At 43.4% G+C, this 19,114-nt stretch overlaps 3 protein-coding genes across 3 annotated transcripts; 2 read left to right on the top strand and 1 right to left on the bottom strand. All coding sequences in view use genetic code 11, as the record gives it.

The window, feature by feature from the left end:
* Positions 1-110: 110 nt before the first annotated feature.
* EGR_07308 (putative dimethyladenosine transferase) lies at positions 111-1,937 on the top strand (the record flags this gene model as incomplete). Its single annotated transcript, XM_024496557.1, has 4 exons — positions 111-173; positions 886-1,139; positions 1,221-1,479; positions 1,518-1,937. The coding sequence occupies 4 exons, from the start codon at positions 111-113 to the stop codon at positions 1,935-1,937; spliced, it is 996 nt and encodes a 331-aa protein (XP_024349033.1).
* A 265-nt stretch (positions 1,938-2,202) lies between these two features.
* EGR_07307 (Putative DNA helicase Ino80) lies at positions 2,203-14,100 on the bottom strand (the record flags this gene model as incomplete). Its single annotated transcript, XM_024496556.1, has 15 exons — positions 2,203-2,383; positions 2,873-3,102; positions 3,410-3,661; positions 4,074-4,316; positions 5,236-5,697; positions 5,779-5,931; positions 6,014-6,188; positions 7,436-7,758; positions 8,935-9,153; positions 9,199-9,266; positions 9,335-9,826; positions 11,738-12,170; positions 13,395-13,655; positions 13,714-13,772; positions 13,959-14,100. The coding sequence occupies 15 exons, from the start codon at positions 14,098-14,100 to the stop codon at positions 2,203-2,205; spliced, it is 3,693 nt and encodes a 1,230-aa protein (XP_024349032.1).
* A 4,422-nt stretch (positions 14,101-18,522) lies between these two features.
* Positions 18,523-19,004, top strand: EGR_07306 (Kinesin-like protein KIF1A; the record flags this gene model as incomplete). Its single annotated transcript, XM_024496555.1, has 2 exons — positions 18,523-18,622; positions 18,895-19,004. 2 exons carry the CDS (start codon positions 18,523-18,525, stop codon positions 19,002-19,004), a joined length of 210 nt encoding a protein of 69 aa, XP_024349031.1.
* Positions 19,005-19,114: the final 110 nt, after the last annotated feature.

The following is a 19,114-nucleotide window of genomic DNA, read 5'->3' as shown; positions in this document are numbered from 1 at the left end:
CAGTTACATGGAAATTTGGTGGCTGGCAAGGCCAGGTCGCAAGTGATTCATTACAGCACCGACTACGTTGTGGTGGCTGACGCGGGAAGGGAAAGGAGCTATGCAATACAATGGTTTTTCGTCTCTCGGCTTTCAGAGGAGCCACTTTGGACTTGGCCACTATACCATGTCAGGTAAGCTGGTTTTTGGGCCGTGCCAGTAGTCCTAGTACCATCTGTATGCCGAATATGTGTATTGTGCCTGAGGATTAAGTCGTCTTTCGTCTTCGGAGAAGTCTCAAATCGCCACACTACAGCAACGCTAACTACGAAATGGTGCCTAGGCAAGAGTAAGGTACTTTCTTAATATTAAAGTACAAATTTTGCATGCAGGCTAGAATTTATTTAAGTAGGTGGCACAATCATTTTGAAATTGGGTGGCAAACTATTTCACTTTGGTACCGATAATAATGAGGTTTTCGAGCATATGGTATGGATTTTGCTCTGCTAGCCTATTGAATGAAATCGCATTTAGGTATACCATAATAAGTGCTTTTGAGTTTATTATTTATCCTCCAAAAGTTATAAAAATCACTTACAAAGAGATTTGTAAAAACATAAAAAGTTTAATTTGCCAAAAGATATACAAGTCTATACCGCACGTCGAGATATCAATATTTATATTTCAACTAATAGAATAACTTGCTCTAAAAATTGCAAGGATGCTTCTTACCATTTACCGAATTTATAGTTTTGCGTAAATAATTTTCTTTCGGTATCATTGTGCTTGTTCTATCCATAATGTAAGCCTTTTGCAAATGCGTCTTACAATTTACCGTTTGTTAGAGCCTATCAACATTCCAGTGGGACTTTTGACTTCACGGGCATGAGGCCGTCTTCCAAAAAGGATAAGGATGCTCTGGCCGTAAAGACAGGAGGAATTCGTTTTCAACGCAGTAAAGGCCAACACATTCTCAAGAATCCACTCCTTATTCAAAGCATCGTTGAAAAGGCTGGCGTAAAGTCTATTGACACGGTTCTCGAAGTCGGTTCTGGCACAGGGAATCTTACGATGAAGTTGTTAGAAAGGGCCAGGAAAGTTTGTGCCTTCGAATTGGATCCCAGGATGGTTGCTGAACTCCAGAAAAGGGTCCAGAATACGTAAGTGCAATATCTATTACTTGTTCTTGTTTGTTGTTATCGGCGCACGCAAGAAGACATTTTTGGTAGTCCTTACCGCAGAAAGCTTGAGATAACAGTTGGTGACGTAATCAAGGCGAAAAATTGGCCTAAGTTCGATTTGTGTGTTGCCAATTTGCCCTATCAAATCTCGTCCCCTTTCATCGGTCGTTTGATCACCGTTGAACATCACTTCCGCGCCGCCGTTGTGATGCTTCAGAAAGAGTTCGCTGATCGGCTTCTAGCTCAGGCTGGCTCAAAAATCTACTGTCGTCTTTCAGCTAACGCTCAATTTCATTTCAAAATCGCCCAATTAATCAAAGTACGTCCGATGTCCATTTTCAAACGGACACCCTTTAGGTCAGCCGGAATAGTTTTAAGCCGCCACCCCGCGTCGATTCTTCCGTAATTCGAATCGAACCCCGTCACCCTAAACCGCCAGTTTCCTTCGCCGAATGGGATGGTCTTCTGCGCCTAGTTTTCCATCGGAAGAACAAGACCATCGCGTCAAATCTTAAAAGCGACGCGATTACAGCCTCCCTTCGCAAAAACTACCTTTCCCTTCTCCAGAAACAGAATGAGGACTCTGGTGAATCGTCTTCCCCGGATCCCCCGGAAATTGCTGAAGAGGGTTCAACCGGTTTAGAAGCGATGCATACGAAGGTCCGTCAAATTCTTCAAAAATCTGGATTCCAGTCGTCCAGAGCTAGAAGTATGGATGAGGACGATTTACTACGGCTACTGCTCGCTTTTCGAAAGGCGGGAGTCCCCTTCGCTTAGCGAGGGACGGTTTGTCCCCCCCCCCCTTCTCTCCCATGTATAAATGTTGAGACCAAAAGAAAGTACTCATGTTCTTACAAATTTTTTTGACAAGAAAGAAGAGGAAGGGGGAGAAAGACATGTACACAATTCAAGCAAGGAATCAAGTGGGAGTCGATAGCAAATCATTCTGTAATTCTTGGTTTCTTCAAGCGACCCCTCGACTAAAATAAAAAAGTGGGTGGTTAGGGGTGAGTTGATAAAGTTTGACTAGATGTATAATCTACTATTGATAAATTACTCGTTCGGCCCAAGCAGCCATTCTTTTTCGGCTCAGAATAGAGTCGACAGAGGGCGTAGCAAAGGCCTGGGTGGTTTCACCACCGTCCGTGGTGACCACTGGATCCACTTTCTTATTATTTGGGGGCCTGCCTCGAAGCGGTTGGTTGCGCCTCCTCTGTGCCAGTCTAGAGGAATGAAAGATGATACTTTGCATTACTCTTTTAAAGAATTTAAAGATTCCTAACTCCGACGACCCATGGCCTGGTTGAGGAGTGACAAGTGAATGAGTAACATCATTTAACGCCAAGAAAGGCGTTGTATATTTCGATCAACCAAACATGGAATAAGCCCAGCTAGGCTGATGATCGAGCTTTTTAATGAAGTAGCTGGCGGAGGAACTTTTTGGAATGTTTAAATACCTTAAGCTGCTACGAGAACGACTTGGACGTTGCATTAGTCGGGTTCATTACTGCCTTCGGATGGAATCGCAGAGCTAATCACCTAATTCTTAGGGCTATTTGTAGAAGGATGAGTTAAATGCGCATTCTAGATCCCCTTGTTGGGTAAAGTGTCTTAACCGATAGGGCTACCGAGATTGCCTCAGGTAAGCGACGATCCACAATGATTCTGATGCATTAGGAACAAAATTGGTCAATTTAAGACCCCAAACCCACCTTTTGGCCAGTTCTTCGTCGTCCAACAGGAGAGAGACCATTTCCGATTGCGTCATCTTGTTTTGATCCCCGCGGTCAGGACGGATCAGAGAGTCGGTTCCATCACCGGTAGCGTTGGCCGAGGAGGAATCACCAGCGATCACCATCCGCTGCATTGCACGTTTCTCCTCTGCCCTCTGGAGCATGCGACCCTCAACTGTAGACTTGGAGATCAGGCGGTATACGGTGATCTGGAATGCAGTTGCATTATGATGATACAGGGTGGGTGTCACCAAAGAGCTAGCCGACAGATTTGCTATTAGTACCACAGGCAGCCGAGATAACTTCATAGTAAAGAATCCAGCTCCACAACATCCAAAGCTATCATCAATAATAAAATAAAGGGCAATCATATTATGATCCTCGTTTTTATCAAACTTTTGCCTACGATCTGCTAGAACACTTGCAACAGTCGAACCAGAAGAGTACCAGAAATGAAGGTGAACAGACAAACCGATGCGGTATGAACCGGTATGTATGAAGCAAAAATAGACAAACCGGCTTCAGTTGGCCCAGACGATGCGCCCTGTCCATGGCCTGTTGGTCAACAGTGGGGTTCCAGTCGGAGTCATAGAAGATGACAGTATCCGCAGCAGTAAGATTAATGCCCAGTCCACCGGCACGAGTGGAGAGGAGGAACACGAACCATCGGGAGTCCGTCTGCCACTGTGCCACCATATCTCGCCGATCGGAAAGTCGAGACGAGCCGTCGAGGCGAAGGTAGGCGTAACCACGGTAGAGCATCAACTCCTGTAGGACAAAACAGCCTAGTTTAGAGCTACCATAATTCCTAAATAGGTAACAATAAAAGGAGAAATCGGTCATTAATGTAGCCAGGCACACTAGAGCTCATTTGATCCGTCTGGACCATACTTTGGCACTTTTAGGGAAAGTACGATGTAGCAGAGTACTTAAATTCTACGTTACTACGCTAGTCGTCCCAGTTGCTACGTCAACAACAAAGGTGTATCCAAACTAAAACGCTCTATAAGACGTTCAGGAATAACCACAAGGTATTGTAAATGGCTAATAAAATCCCAAGTCCCCTGAAAAATTCCTCTCATTCAAATGTCTCGATTATGGGAGCAAGGTATGTCACTTTTAAAGACCATCAAGGAGGGGGATTTTCTTGCAAAAAAAGAACAAATGCACATAGACCCACCTCCAACAAGTCGATCATCTTTGTCATCTGCGAGTATATGAGCACACGATGTCCCTCTGGTTTGAGTTTTGCAAGCAGACGATCGAGTTCCTTCAATTTTCCGGAGTCCGCAATCAGACAGCCCGGTGAAACGAGAGAGAGGGATGGAGGCGCCGGCGGGGAGGAGAATGGCTCCCAAGCAAGCTTCAATTGTGGCAGGATATTTGGCTGAGAGCAGTACAAGCGCAGGGGACGCACGTAACCCTATGGAGGGAAGTGAATTTCATGTCTTTAAAATAAGAATATAGCGTTGAGCACATCACAAGGTGGTTCCAGTCAAACCGGGACTTCCAATTTCATTATACAAGACCAGTGATTCCCACTACGAGCACCAGCAGCCCATCGCATCTGTTGTGAGCGGTCCTGATCAGCCACCGTTATTCAACAAGGCGGGGAGCTGAGATGGTTCATGCACATAACAGGATGTGGTGAGGCATTTTGTAGAACAAAGCAACGAATTCGCCGATAATTATAACCGAATAAGACTTCAAACACAGATCGCTCGACCGCAGTAATGTATGGGAATGGTACAAGCGTTGCCAAGGCAACCGCGCGCCTATTAGTGATAGTATTGGCCGCAGTGGTTTTCAGGCCACAGCAAAGCTGGCATTCCCGTGAACATTCGACATGTGGAATGCCTAATTCTGGATAATTAGCTCGCAAGACATGGTGAACCCGCTTCATCCTCCAGTGCAGTTCGCACCTCAGAAGGAAATTTCACCAGTGGGGCACTAAAAGAGTACCTGGGAGATCAGTACTCCAGCACCAATGGCAAAGTGGAGCAAGCTGTCATCGCATGCTTCAGCCGTACTGACAAGTGCTTCGAGGTCGAGACGCCTTCTAGTCACCAAATAAATGCTGGAATATGTATGCACCTGTAGAAGCGGGAAACTGCGTACCGGTTTGAACTGAACGACCCCCGTCAATTGTCAGAAAAAAAACTCACTGGTAGCATAAATGCTGAGTATACAAATTCAGGATACCGAATACGTGTCGGTGAAACCCTCTCGCCAACATTTGACTGCCGTAGAGGTAAAATTCGACACTCTCCATCCACCTCGAAAGCAATACTGTCTGCTGTGACAGTATAAACGGCATCTGACCTTTCAGGAGCTTGGTATACCTCCTTGAGACCCTTCCCGAATGAAAGCGCTGGTTGGTTAAGGAGAAAGTGTTTGAAAATTAAACACATCTTCTCCTCAAATGCACCAAGATCAATGTTGCCTGGAAGGCATCTCCACGTTTGTCCACAAACGAGACCCTCATCGAAAAGGAGTTTTGGAACCCACCAGAACCCATTTGCTCCTGAGGCTTCAAAGGGACGAACGGAAGCGCAACTAAACCGGACGTCACGACGATCAAAGAGATCAGGGTGGTTGCAGACCTTCCGTAGTTGCATGACCAGATTCATGAGACGATTGCTCTCTTGTTGACCGTTCGTGTCTTGAAGACCGCCACCACCACCACCATTGCGAATTGTGAAGCTGTCATTAGCGTTAAGGTCTTCAATACGGATTTTGCTCTTCAGTCGATTGTAAAGGAGGCTTTGACGTCTTGTCAGGGGACAGTAGATTAAAACTTCTGTCTATAAGTAGACAAAGCATCGATGTGACTTAAACGTGTTAGGAGGGCATGTGAATGCATCACCGATGATCGTGGAACTCACTTTTTGAGTAATTTCATGCTCCACCTCCGCTTTTACCCGACGAAGCATGAAGGGCTTTAGGATGAGCCGTAGGCGAGAGAGTTGGTTTTCATTCAATGTTGTTACGGCACCACCACCACCACCGGTTGAATCACCACCGCCACCACTAGCCGCCTAAGGGAACAAAAAATAAACAAGCCATACCTAAATCAGGCACTTGGTTGACATGACTAGGCAGGCAATAAAAAAGCACCACCTGTGACTCAATGTCCTTGGAGAACCAATCAGCAAACTCGTCGTGGGAGTCAAAGAGTGCGGGCATTATGAAATGCAGGAGGGCCCATAGTTCTCGCATAGCGTTCTGAATGGGTGTTCCAGTGAGTAGGAGACGGTTTCGGCACTTGAAAGAGAGCAGAAGACGCCATCGTAAACTAGAAGGCGAGGGAGGAGGCCGTTAGCACCGTGATTAAGTGAAAGTGAATGCATTTTGGCGTGGTGCTTCAAAACAACTAGGCGAATCTTCCGAATCCTACATGACTCAAATTCCACGATGGTTATCCAAGGCTGCTACCAGTGTTGCAATCCTTCTGTACACTTACCGCATGGCTATTTCTATAAACCCACACCCTTCAACGTCTTTAAGGGTAACGTGAGCTCTATAGGGGGGACAGCACTAGCGATTTTGATATAAAGGCATTTATTGGGGGCGGTTGGATCTGTAGATCACGACAGGAGAGTTATCGAAACTACGTCGAATCTGTAATGTCGGGCTCGTTATGAAGCAAAGCTGAGTTTGGACGGGTGGAAACAGTACGTAAGTAGCTTTTACACGACGGATTCGAAGTCTCCCCCTCCTACTATACTAAAAGCCAAAAGGAACTCGAATAGGCGGTTGGGTGGCATTAAATCAGTAAGAAGGAGCAAATACAGAACATGGACCCACAAAACTGCATGGTAATATACGTTATCTTGAATAGTATTGCTCTGGAAGAAGAGTCTGCAAAGGAAAAGCGCTCTTCCCTTTGACGAGATATGGCGAATCAATCTACCCCCAAGTAAAGTTTAAAATCAGGGGAAATTTTTTCCGTTATCTTCTTTCCTTCTATCTCGTGACCAGCTTCAATACATTTGGACATGGTTTCAAAAAATCAAAATGGAAGAGTGAACACGAGGAGCATCGAGGACGACACTCCAAAGAGAGGAGAGGACTTGGTAATTAAACTGCGCGGGCTTCTTAATCCCCTAGGTACCCTCATAATTCTGCTGAAGATGTATTTTGATAAAAAATGAACACTTCCAGACTGCATTACTTTGTAACCACAACGCTACTGATAGATGACCAAAAGAAGTCACGGCGAGGTCAGAATTAAATATTGCATGTCTAACGAGCCTCAAAGTTGTCACAATTACCAGGCAAACTTGATTAGAGACGAGCATTGCCAATGGTGTCAAAAAATAGCAGAAGACAAACAACCCCATGTTTGTTTTTTCTTCCAGGAAGACCAGAAAGTACAGGGAGTAAATGGGTCAATAGACCGATTTGTATTGCTTAAGTCAACAACAATCACCACATCACCAGTATTTATATTGTAATTATAATAAAAAATATAGAATCTGCGATGATCAAGTTTCAGAGTGGAGAAAAATAACGATTCGATGTTTGAGAGAGCAGACATACCTAGCAGTGCTTTTAATAGCATGCGCCTCATCCAACACAATATACGTCCACGCAGTTTTGTTGATGAACTTTGCATCCTGCAGCACAACCTGGTAACTCGTCACCACTACATGAAAAGCCGCCTCCCGAGTGCCCAGGAGACCACTACCATAGCAGCATGCGGCAGAGGGAGACCAGAAGCGACGCAGTACCTTGCGCTCGGCTGGAGAGCCCCAGTAGGGCACCAGACGAAAATCGGGCATGAATTTGGAGAATTCCTGCGTCCAGTTATGCAGTGTTGAGGCGGGAGTAACGATGAGGAAGGGACCCCACAGATTGTAACGCTTCATTTAGGGCGGAAGAAAAAGTAGGATTAACACGTTTGATCACTACAATCAAATTATTTTACTGTCTCAGTACGGAGACGGTATGTGTGCTGCTGGAATGAACAATTCAACTGCCGCTCAAAGAGTGAAATCTACCTGTACTTAGAGCAGGAACATCTTAGGGTCATTTAATACTTTAACCTCATCTACTTGCTTCATTGTAAGATGTGGTGCAACTGACTATCATAAATTGATGAGAAAACGTGGCATATGCTTGGTGTGTGGATTCAGTCTCAGCTTAGACAGTATGTCAAGCATACCTTTTAAGGCGTGACAGGAGAGGGAAACAAGCCTCAATGGGACCATTTCACTTTCAATGCAGCTTGCAAAATTTAAGCAGCTCTCCAAATTACTTTACTCTTCGATTTTGGGTTATTTATTACCTACCAATCAACATTCAAGGGATGTGTTCGTGGATCACATCGTCACAGGGAATTGTGATATTAAAACAGATTCATATTCAATTTACCTTTGCAACCACGTGAACCCTTTTAGTCTTCCGTGACACTAAATCTTCTAGCCTTTCCATCCATTCACGCGCAAAAAATGATGCCAGTGCGGTGGTATCACAGTGACAAATGCGTATCACTACTCAATAAGGTTGGAAAATGCGGTGGATCGCGAACAAAACAGAGTACAGTGAAGCAACAAATTCGCCACTAATCCCACTCAAATGAGACTTCAAGCACAGATTGGTACGGTGACGGGACGCTGAACAGCAGCAACATAGGACAAGTGTTTCAAAGGCGGCCGCACGTCTTCCGGTAATGACCCCGGCTGTAGTGACTTTCAGACCACAGTCAAGCAGTCGCACGGCGTATCGAGTCCCATACACTCTATGAATAATCTGTTATGCCATACGCACAAGGGACTATTCATTCTGGAGGAAGAGTGACCGCAATTTCGGGTACCTCGGAAGCTGGCATTTCAGCACCGACGGCAAAGCGAGACAAGTTGTGCTAATGTGTGGCTCAGAAGTGCTGAAGCTATCTAAGGCGTTACTTAGGCGTTAGAACAAACATGTAGATGTGGGAGCATAAAACTGTGAAAAAATATAAGGATGCTCAAGGAAAACAAACATCTCAATTGAGGCTAGAAATTTGAGGTGGTGCCTTCAAACCATGCCTTACGTACCTCAGCAAGGGAGCCTAAAAAAGCAATCGTCTGAACCGTCTTTCCAAGACCCATTTCGTCGGCAAGAATTCCATTTATGCCTTGGTCGAAGAGAGTCAGTAGCCATGCCAACCCCTTTAATTGATAGGTTTTCAAATCGCCCTTGAATAGCGCCGGTGGTTTTGAAATATCCACCTCCATTTCCACAGGATGTTGACCGCCTTGACCGAATTCTGCTCTCTAAATAGAGATAATTAATGATTCAAAAGTATTTTGACAACTTACTGCTTGATTTTCTCTCTCAATCGCTGTCTGAACACGTGATAGTGCTTGGGCTTTCAATGCTTCCGCATCTGGAAGAAACGGCAGGTATTAGGATAAAATAAAATGACATGTAGATTTAAGAATCGCAGTCCCCTACCAAACTCGTCATCCACATTGATGCCCAGTCTCCCTGCCGCAGCTTTGGCAGCTTCCGCCAAAGTGGATTCCGTATTACCAGTCTCATCTGAAGCTTTTGGCACTTCCTGAAGCCGTTCAAGAATGGATTCCACTCTACCATCACCACCGGCAACTCCACCGGACATTGTTTTAGCCATAAAGTGCGAGTAGAGTTCTGTTTGCGTGAGGAGAAAGTTCAATTTGCGTTGTTGGCGACGCGCCTCAAGCAATTCCAAATCGGCTCTCCGCTGCTCCGCCAATGCTCGCTCCGCCCGACGTCGCGCAGCTGCTGCCGACTCAATTTCAGCACCCGGCGCTGCACCACCCGCTGTCTCGACATCACGGGCATCCGAGCCACCCGCTATATGCGGACCGCCAATGCCGCTGCCAGTGACAGTGGCGCTGCCAACACCACCGCCGCTACGAACGCACCAATAGGCGGAGATCTCACGAACTAATCGCCGTGCACGATCTGGTTTAAGATTAACCAATAAACGTTAGCCGATCAGGGGGACAGATTTTCCTCTATTTCCTGAAAGCAAACTACAACTAGGTAATTGTAAAGATTCCACTCACCACGTGCTATTTGGCTAATGGCACTGATGATAATGACAGTAAGGTTTCGGACTAACTACAGATTCCACAACTATGGAATTGATTGAATGAGAAATCTATGGAGCGTTTTAAATAGAAGTACTGTTCCCACCGCGAAGGTTTAATTGAATGAAAAAGTGGAGAAAAATAATGAAGTACGGCAGCTGCAAAACTCCGAAAAAACCCCTTTAAAGTTCACGAAAGAGGCTCGTAAAAGCTACCAAGAAACAGACATGGAGAAAAGTCGCATGTTAATGCATATTACAAAAGTTCCGCCGTAAAATACATCAAATTGAAATTTTGACAGAATACAACGTTTCGTTTGTTGACTGTGGTTGCGCAAATCGCATCATTCTTGATTGTCTCCTCTCAATTTTTGTTTACTGATTTACGAACGTATATGCGTTTGGGAGAATGAGAAGGACTTCCGTTTTCTTCAGGTTTAAAAAAAAATTCCAAAAATTAGTGAATTTCAAAGGGTAGTAAAACTACCGCACAATGAGTTAGGAGTAAAAAAGCTACCTTGCATACTTTGATTAAAAAGTACGGGAAAAGCTCCACTTCGTAGCATTCTAACCCTCAATCTGCAGCTCCCCACGTTTGGAATGACCGCTACACCACATTTAGTACGCTGTGTTGGAAAATAATACACCACGATGATGTACAAAACATTGTGATAAGTATTTCACAAGGTTTGCTCCTGTGTGACATTTACGCCCACCAGCTCAGAATAACTGACTGCACAAAATCATGTTACAAACAAATTGGTCATGGTTAAAACAACCACGGTTTTTTTTTACAAAATTTCCTCCCGTTTGGGTCACGGTATTTGATACTCCTCTAAAATGTTGATAGCGAACGCATCAGTCACTTTACACCGTAGTCAGTAAAACAGTAAGATTTGGATAGAACATGTCGGAATCGGTGCGGAGGTATCCTAAATATGGTGCCTTTATGACTTAAGAAAAGCAAATTAATAAAAAAGGTATAATCGGTATGGAGATTGAGATATCCTATATTTCTAGATAGATCAACAGTCAACACCGAATTGCCAAATGAAAAAATGGAGGAGTAGGGACGGGGTAACGAATACTTAGTATCAGCCTCCTGTGATACTTGTCAAATGAATTGTCACAGTGCTGTTTGTCCGAAAAGAGACGCAACGGAGGACGTACAAAGATAATAATTAAATCGTGGTAAAGAAACCACAACAGTAGTCAAAACAAAAGCTAATAAAACTTCCTAAGCTACCTAATTCGCAGCCTCCTCCTACTTATCTAGTTAAAAATCTGAATTCCTCATGCGTCATAACAGCAAAATAACAGATGGCCTACAAGAAAGCCAGTTATGTACACTTCCGATAAGGCTGACCAGCCCTCTAGCCTCACAGCTCCTCTATTTAATTTATTAGTCACTAACCCCTGAGTTGCATAGCTCAAGTGCGTGAAAATATACCGTTCTTGTACATAAATGGTGCATATACCCGAAGAGACCAAAAACAACGTTAAAACAAACTAAGGCGAGAAGGGCCAGACACTCGTAATCTCTCTCAACGTCCTTAGAAAACCCAAAACACTCGGTGTAATAATCTACCAGCCTTTTCAAATGAATGTACCCAAAGCAGATGATACGCATCGGTTGAACAATATGGGTAAGCCATATCTTTCTGGCCAAACAAGTTAAGCACAACTGCGATAATGCTGTCCACACTACTAATCCAACAGCCCTTATTACCGCGTGATTTAAGCTATGAACACCAAGGTCATATAAAGACCCGAAGTAGACTTACAAGCGAAGTCCTTCGATGTTTTCTGAGCCTGACGCTGCCGTACAGCCTTTGCGCAGTCCCTAGCAGCCTTTCTGGCCATAAGAATTTTATCTCGCCTAATATTTGCTCTCTGGCGTGCAGCCTTGCCGATGTACTTGCGAATTAGGCTTCGATAGAGGCGCTCATTCTTTGATAACGCCGCAGTAGCGATCGGTGTCGGCACGATCGACGAGTTAAGAGCGGAGGTGGCGACGGTGCCGCTGCTGCCGGCTGCAGTGAGGCCGCGACGAATGCTCGGACGTCCAGCGGCAACCCTCGCAGTGTAGGCCTCGCGCTGACGACGCACTAGACGCATCAAATCGTCATCTTCCTCATCCTCCTCCTCGTCGTCTTCTTCTTCATCTGCTTTGGAAGCACTGCCTTTTGTGCCTCCTTCATCCTCAGTTTGAGATTTCTGGGTGAAAATATGGGGCACTTAAATTTCTACGAAGATGCAATAGAGAATAAGCACAAAGCGAGATGACAGGAAAATCACGCAACGTACAGAAATCAGTAAAAGCCTCCCACACTCGCATTGTTCTTGGTGCTAAACTTCGGTGTAATGGAATGGGACCCTTTTCAGTTAGGCATAATTGAGTAAAAACATCAATTTTCCGTCAAAAGGTCAACTGCTTAATATTATATCAATAACAAATGATAAATTTTCACATCGGAGAGAAATGAACGACTGATCGAGATCCCTTCTCAATGTAAATGGGTGTTTTTTGCTGTTAAATTGCAGCAACAAATAAGAACCGCTCAAAAGCCTAGCAAAAGACTCCCTTTCAAAGCAGCTAGGAAAGTACTACAGAGCTAAGTTTGTGATTGCTTTCCAAAGAGATATAAGTAGCTTTACATTTCCATGGGTTATGTGAGATAAAATGAAAACGGATACAAATATCTTTCCCTGTAAACCGTTTGCAGGTAGAAAGAATACCCAGTATTCAAAATTACGTGTTGGAAATTACAAGATGAATCACCACAATGGATCGAAGTCAGCAGATACCTTTAGTAGCCGCTCAGTCACCAGGTTGAGTACTTTGTGATGAAATAGGCTAGAAGCTAAACAAAACAAGGTTCGACAAACTAAATAAGTGCCTCCTTTTTAAATGATACTACAACCCTTCGCGACAAAAACAAGCAAGCAACAAGTGAACCTCTTGGACTGCATTTAAAAGTCGAATATGACAAGTCCGTATCTTCCGCCTAATAAAAAGCAGAGATTTAGAGGTGACTCGAAAGGTGGGCAAACCCCCCATGTCTGTGATGATATGACATGGAAGACAAGAGACGTATTTTACTCCTCCGGGCTGAGAACAGAAATTCACGAGCTGCAAACCAAATAAACGTCGAAAATTTTTGAATACGCTTTAAAATGATACGAGAAACACCTATGACATACATGCCAATAAGTAATTTTAGTTCCCGTCTAAACCTCAGTCGGCTAATGATATTGTAGTAAACTGAAGAAATTGCAGGCATTCGTCATTAATCGCTAGCAAATAAAGACGCATGTGGACCACCCTAAAGTAAATAGGTACTTCTGAATTCAGACCATTTACCTATATGATAAGGCGGAAAATTAGAACTGACACACTTCCATAGCAGCGAAATTCCAAAGTACTAGTAGAAAACAAACCTGCAGGTCATCCATTTCTGCAGTTGAATCAGTGTCAGGGTCATATTCGCCCCGCGATGCAGCGACGGCCCGAATGTGTTGACGAAGTAGCTCGTCGAAGGAGTAAATGCGAACACTTTCTATAATTCGAGTCCTCTCCTTGGCCGAAATTCTCTTCAGTTTTCGCTTTGCTTGCTGGCGCATTTCGGCCATTAAGTGCATCTGACTTGTCATTGCTTCCGTTTTGGTGAAACAGGAAGAATCTGGCGGAGTAGGATCTTTCTGTTTGTAGAAAACATTGGTAGTAGATTAGTTTCAACATTAAATTAGTCAAACTTACCGAAAAAACCGATTGTTTTGATGTTCTTAAATGCCACGCATCCGCAGCTAATGACTGCACTGCAAGAAAGAATAAAATATAAAATGCATCGTATAAAATGCATTACTGAATAAAACGCAAATTGCTGGATTGAGTAAATCAAAAAGATTGATCGCAAAACTTCAAATTAATGCCGAGTGGTTCGGCATCAAGCAAATGGTTAGGAATGTCAAAAGATGCAAAAAATTGGAGTACGAGTGAAGTACCTAGTGGGCTTCGAGATAGTTTTAAGGAGAGGGGCAAATTTAGACGGGCCTCGAGCTCTTCAATCTCGTCGAGCAACCTCGTGGTATCCAATACAGTCTCAATGGCTTCGGAATTAAAATCTACGTGACACCGACCCTCCATGGTGTCTCAGAGAAATGACAGAAACCAGTAATAACAGCGCAGACTACAAAGACACATCTTTTCGGCTCTTCCATTGACCAATAGCGGTGTAGTAGCCTCATCATGTTCAAACCAATAAAAAGCAGCCTTTTACTAGATATTTACCATAGACCATATGCATTGAACTTCCAAAATACAATTTACTGTTAATTAGGAATTTAAACTAAATCCGATTTCCAACCAAATCTTTTAAACTCGTGTAAATAGACTGTAGTTTTGTGTCTGTGAGCTCAGAGGTGATCGTGCGGAATTTTGTAGCGGATACTGTGGCATGTACTTGACGTAATTTAAAGCATGTATTTGGATATTCCCTTCAAAAAGTTTTTGACGCAGACAGATTAGTTCAAATTGAGGTCGTATGCACAAATTATAACAAAACTACCTGAAACCACTAATTTCCAATAATTAAAGCGATCAATAATTTATTGTTATTTAAGTGAAATAACAGTGAGTTACATTCCTTGAAATAATTGAGCTCATATGTCTTATTCACTAGATTTTGAACGAATAAGTGAAATAACTTAATTGATTATCGAATCAATCGTGTTGGTTTATTCCTTAAACTTACTCGACTGATTTACTAGCCACAAATTACCATAAATACCTCCGAAATCCCGCTTTGTAACGAGTAATGTTTGATTTTTATTAGACTGCGAAGAGCAATTGTAATACTTATGTTGTTTTGATGTACCTACCAGGGAGGAAGCAATCAGGCAATTCGAATCTCGTGACCGGATGGTCCTCCCCCCTACCTAGTGGCTGCGGTTCTTTGCTTCTTAAACGTTGTGCTTTCCCTCTCTATCTTTTCTTCTTTAATAAATATGTCCAAAATGAATCATCCGGGCTCGTCTAAGAACGCTAAGAACAGGGAAGTGGAGACCGATGGGTCACGCCCTGCACAATACCTGACATTAATTGAGTACTTCTTCTACTGCAGGGGGTGGATCTAACAATATTCGTAATCTTAATGCCTGAAAATGATTTAAAGTGGGCGGAGTTAGGTGAGTGGGTCATAACGAGGTTGAGTAAATTGGTGTACGAGGGGTTTTTTATTCATCAAAATTTCGGAATATTTCTGATAGCTCTTCCAGTTCTTTTAGTGGGCTTTATCCCTTAGTAACGTGAGAGAAATAAAATAAATTACTGGAAATATTCTAGTGTAGATATGAAAAACTAATGGCCTTATGTACCTGTGGGGGTGTTTAGTCAAACGAATGAACTGTAGGACGCAGCTTCCGCGGTGCGATTGTGGTGATGAGTCATTCAGCATTTTGCAGCTGCGAGCCGCGAAATCAAGTAATTTTCCACCCATCCAGAGATCTGGGACTTTAAGTTCTAATAATTGTTAAGTCTAATTGCCTAGCATGATTGAGACCAACAGTTTTGAATTTATCACTTAGCCTAACCCCCAGCACTTTGCGGCTATTATTCCCCTTGCCACCAACTTTTCTAGTTTTGCGACAAAAATATGAAAATTAGGATCCTCCTTCCTTTGAGTGATGCTATAAATAGCTGAGCAGTACCAGAACTGGCAGTAAGAGGGAGGGTGATGGATGTCTTTGACCAGGATGCAACCTTTCTGTTTTCTGCTACCGTTGTGTTGGCTGAAAGTTAGGTCTTGAGGAAGGCGGGGGGTAAAGCCCCGGGGCACTTGCGCTTCACTCTACTTTCCTTCCCCACTCTAATACAACCTCCTAAAAGGTTTCGACAGCAGTTACTTCGATTGCCAAAACTGCCAAAAAAACTTCTTCCGAGGCGACAAAATGTGCGTGTTGACTGCATAGCCGAGGAAATAGAGCTGTGAACTGAATTTGAGTAGTGGAATTTTAATTTCTTTTTTACCTCCATCGATTTTACCATTGGTCGAGTGGGATCTTGGAGACTGACGCAGGCAAAATTTTGCCCCAGTGCGTCGGTAGCGTGGCCTATGCCCAAAGCCTACTCCACTCTCATCACACCATTGGTTCATTCTCCTGGGCAGAATTTGATTGGACGCGATATGGACAATGTAGAAGTAATTGATACACAACTTCAGTAGTGGGTGCCCTTCCTTCAGGCACTGTGGGGATGGCAGTTGATCGTGAGGGATTTTCAAAGTTGTGAGTTTCTCTTTCTCCACTTTTTTGTCTATTCCCTTTCAATTATTGGCTACGCCGAAGGTATTGTGGCCTCCCGTATTAGCACCCTAGCTACCAACATCACACACGCACACGTGACACCCAACTTTTACCGGTTTGGAAGAGATAATTGCACTGAATTCTGTGTTACAACTAAGTCTCGGGGGTTTTAAAGCACAAGATTGGGCTGTGGATATACTCAGTCTAGGATGTTTCGTTTTCTAGCAGCTATTGAATTGGTCATCTCTGATAGTGCTGACAGTTGTACAAAATTTATCACAAAGATAAGAAGCTTTATTTGCGCACTAAAAAATGTTGTTCCTCTGTTCCTTACCGAACATTCTCTTAACTAAACGGCAGATAGGAACACGGACTCATCTATGAATCACCTTTAGTTTGTTATGAACGCATCTGTCAAAAATTTTTTTGGGCATTTGATGTCGCATGAGGGTGGGAGATCAGTCGTGTAGTGGTGGTCGACCTTCCTCTGGAACTCTGGAGGCAGACATGTTAGCAGCATCCAATGAAAGCCTGTAATCACTGCTAGAAATTCCTTATACTAACTGCTGTCCAACTTGCCTTTCTGAATAGTAGCTCAATTTAAAGTGTATGAGTTTTGAGGAACTACTAGTTGGGTTTAGAGAAAATTAGCCTTAAATATATGGAATTTCCAAATCTCATAAATGACTACGTAGCCAAGGCAAACTACTGCACAGAGAAATCTCATTGGCTACCTGTTGCACAGGGTATTTTTGGGCAAAAAACGCGCCAATCCTACGGTTTTGCGTCAAGAGATGTAAATAGTAGCTAACGTTTTCTTAAAAGGGCTATGATTGCTGACACTGCCTTGCAAAGTGACACATCTGGACTGCTGTTAGTTCAAGCACAGGAATAAGGAGTTACCTGAGGGAAAAAAATCTTCCCATCGCTGTATTTTCAAACACATACATGCACACACAAATACAGACGCCATTCAAGCCTTTAGGGTTAAGGTAGATGTCCTCGCTGGTGTGATACTTGGTCAACTTTCAACGAATCCAAAGAAGTCTTATTCAAAAACACTTGATGCCTCTGTCAAAAGCCTTTCCTTTTTTGTTACCGGAAGGAAATTGCGAAGCACTTTGCGCTTGAAATGGTATCCAAGCGCCATTCTGATTTATTGACAAAGGCATGCAGATTCGCAGATAATTCTGTTATGCAGAGATGGAGTGAATGAGGAAAAAAGGCAATTTTACCCTATTCACACAGCAGATTTCGCTCCATCGCCCAACAGGCAAACACATCTGCCAAATCATTTGATATAAGTTTATGGAATTTCGCAACACCTCTCCCAGCATCAAAAGGATGTCATTTTGGCTAGATTCCAAGTATCATCCACTAGGAGAGAACTGGGCTTAAATGATTGACAACCTTCCCATTAATTACTTCGACCGTTGTCGCTCTCAGTTGACAGCCATCTACGGTGGTCAAATTAGTGCCTGGTAAGCAGGTTTAGTTGGGGACTAAAAACATACCCTGCTGGGCCATGTTATTTCCCCCGTAAAAATGGCCGCTCTTCCGTTGGTCGTATTTCTGCTATCAAACTCTAACTACAGGCTTTATGGAGAGACGATTTGAACTTTCGCGACAGGGCTCCGTTTCACTTCGTAAATTGTGGTACTTTTGAATCGTGGGATTTTGCCACCCAATTTAGCTTTAACTAACATCCTGAAGAAGAGTCGTACCGAACGCAGTCCTAATTAGATGTTCATTTAGATTCTGAATTGGTATTGGAGGTCTTTTCAAGACTAGACGATCTGTGAGTCGTGGCATAGCATCGATACGAAGGAGACGAAAGTGCGGCGGAAACGATTGTAGAATTAACGTCTTTGAATTTCTGAGATGGCATTCAAAGCAGTGGCCCGATGCGTTTAAATCACCTACCGTACGGATTAGGCACTGGAAGTAGCTAGCTTCTTCACCTCAATAATTACAAAGTAATCCCTAGATTTTGATCTGATCCACTTTTAATATCCTCTGTTAGGTAGGTTTCAGCATAAAATACGAGTTTTTTTGCAAATTAACACATTATTTTGCTTTCATTTGGATCACAACTGATATTTTCGAGCAAAAACAATGACCTTGGTTGGATTATAAGTCCACCAGCTTTTACCACCCATTAGGTTTAATCCTTACAAATTCCCTTGAAAAAAAAACTGGAAGTGGATAATATACATTTACCGTTATTTTAGTTAAATAGACGAATCCTACTGTCATCCATCCAACTATGTCCTCGGTGAAGGTTGCAGTTCGTGTGAGGCCCTTCAACAAACGGGAAGTGGGTCTTCGTTCAAAGCGAGTCATCTCGATGTCCGGAAACACAACAAGTGAGTTTGAGTGATCCCCGTCCAACCTGGCACATCCTTGCATAAGTTTTGCCCATTTTAATGGTCACTGGACACTCGCCCTTTCACTCACAGGTTGATTGTTTGGCCCATTGCCCCGCTTATTCATCCATCCATTCAGTTATTTGAGAGTAATCATCCAGTATTTAGGTCTCATGAAAATAAAAAAGTGCTAAACTTCCTTTAATAGGTCGATGCTTGCTTCACCCCTTTGTTGAGTTGCTCTGACAGACACTACTTTTACACGATTTCAGCGATATGCAAAGCAGATGCCGAGGAATCCACAAGCAAAACCTTCCAATTCGACTACAGCTATTGGTCGCACACCGATGTAAGTCCTTCCTACATCACCCGTCTTAATTAAAAAGCATCGGAATTGGAAGTGATGAAGGCACACTGATACGGTAGTCGAGCTCCTCTGTTTATTACTTAATAAAAGTGCTGATTTGGGACTACCACCGCTACCTCCTTGAA

This window comes from Echinococcus granulosus (genome assembly GCF_000524195.1).
Source record: "Echinococcus granulosus chromosome Unknown EG_S00074, whole genome shotgun sequence".
NCBI lineage: Eukaryota > Metazoa > Platyhelminthes > Cestoda > Cyclophyllidea > Taeniidae > Echinococcus > Echinococcus granulosus.
Note: the sequence above shows the minus strand (reverse complement) of the source record. Positions and strands in the feature narration are given on the sequence as shown.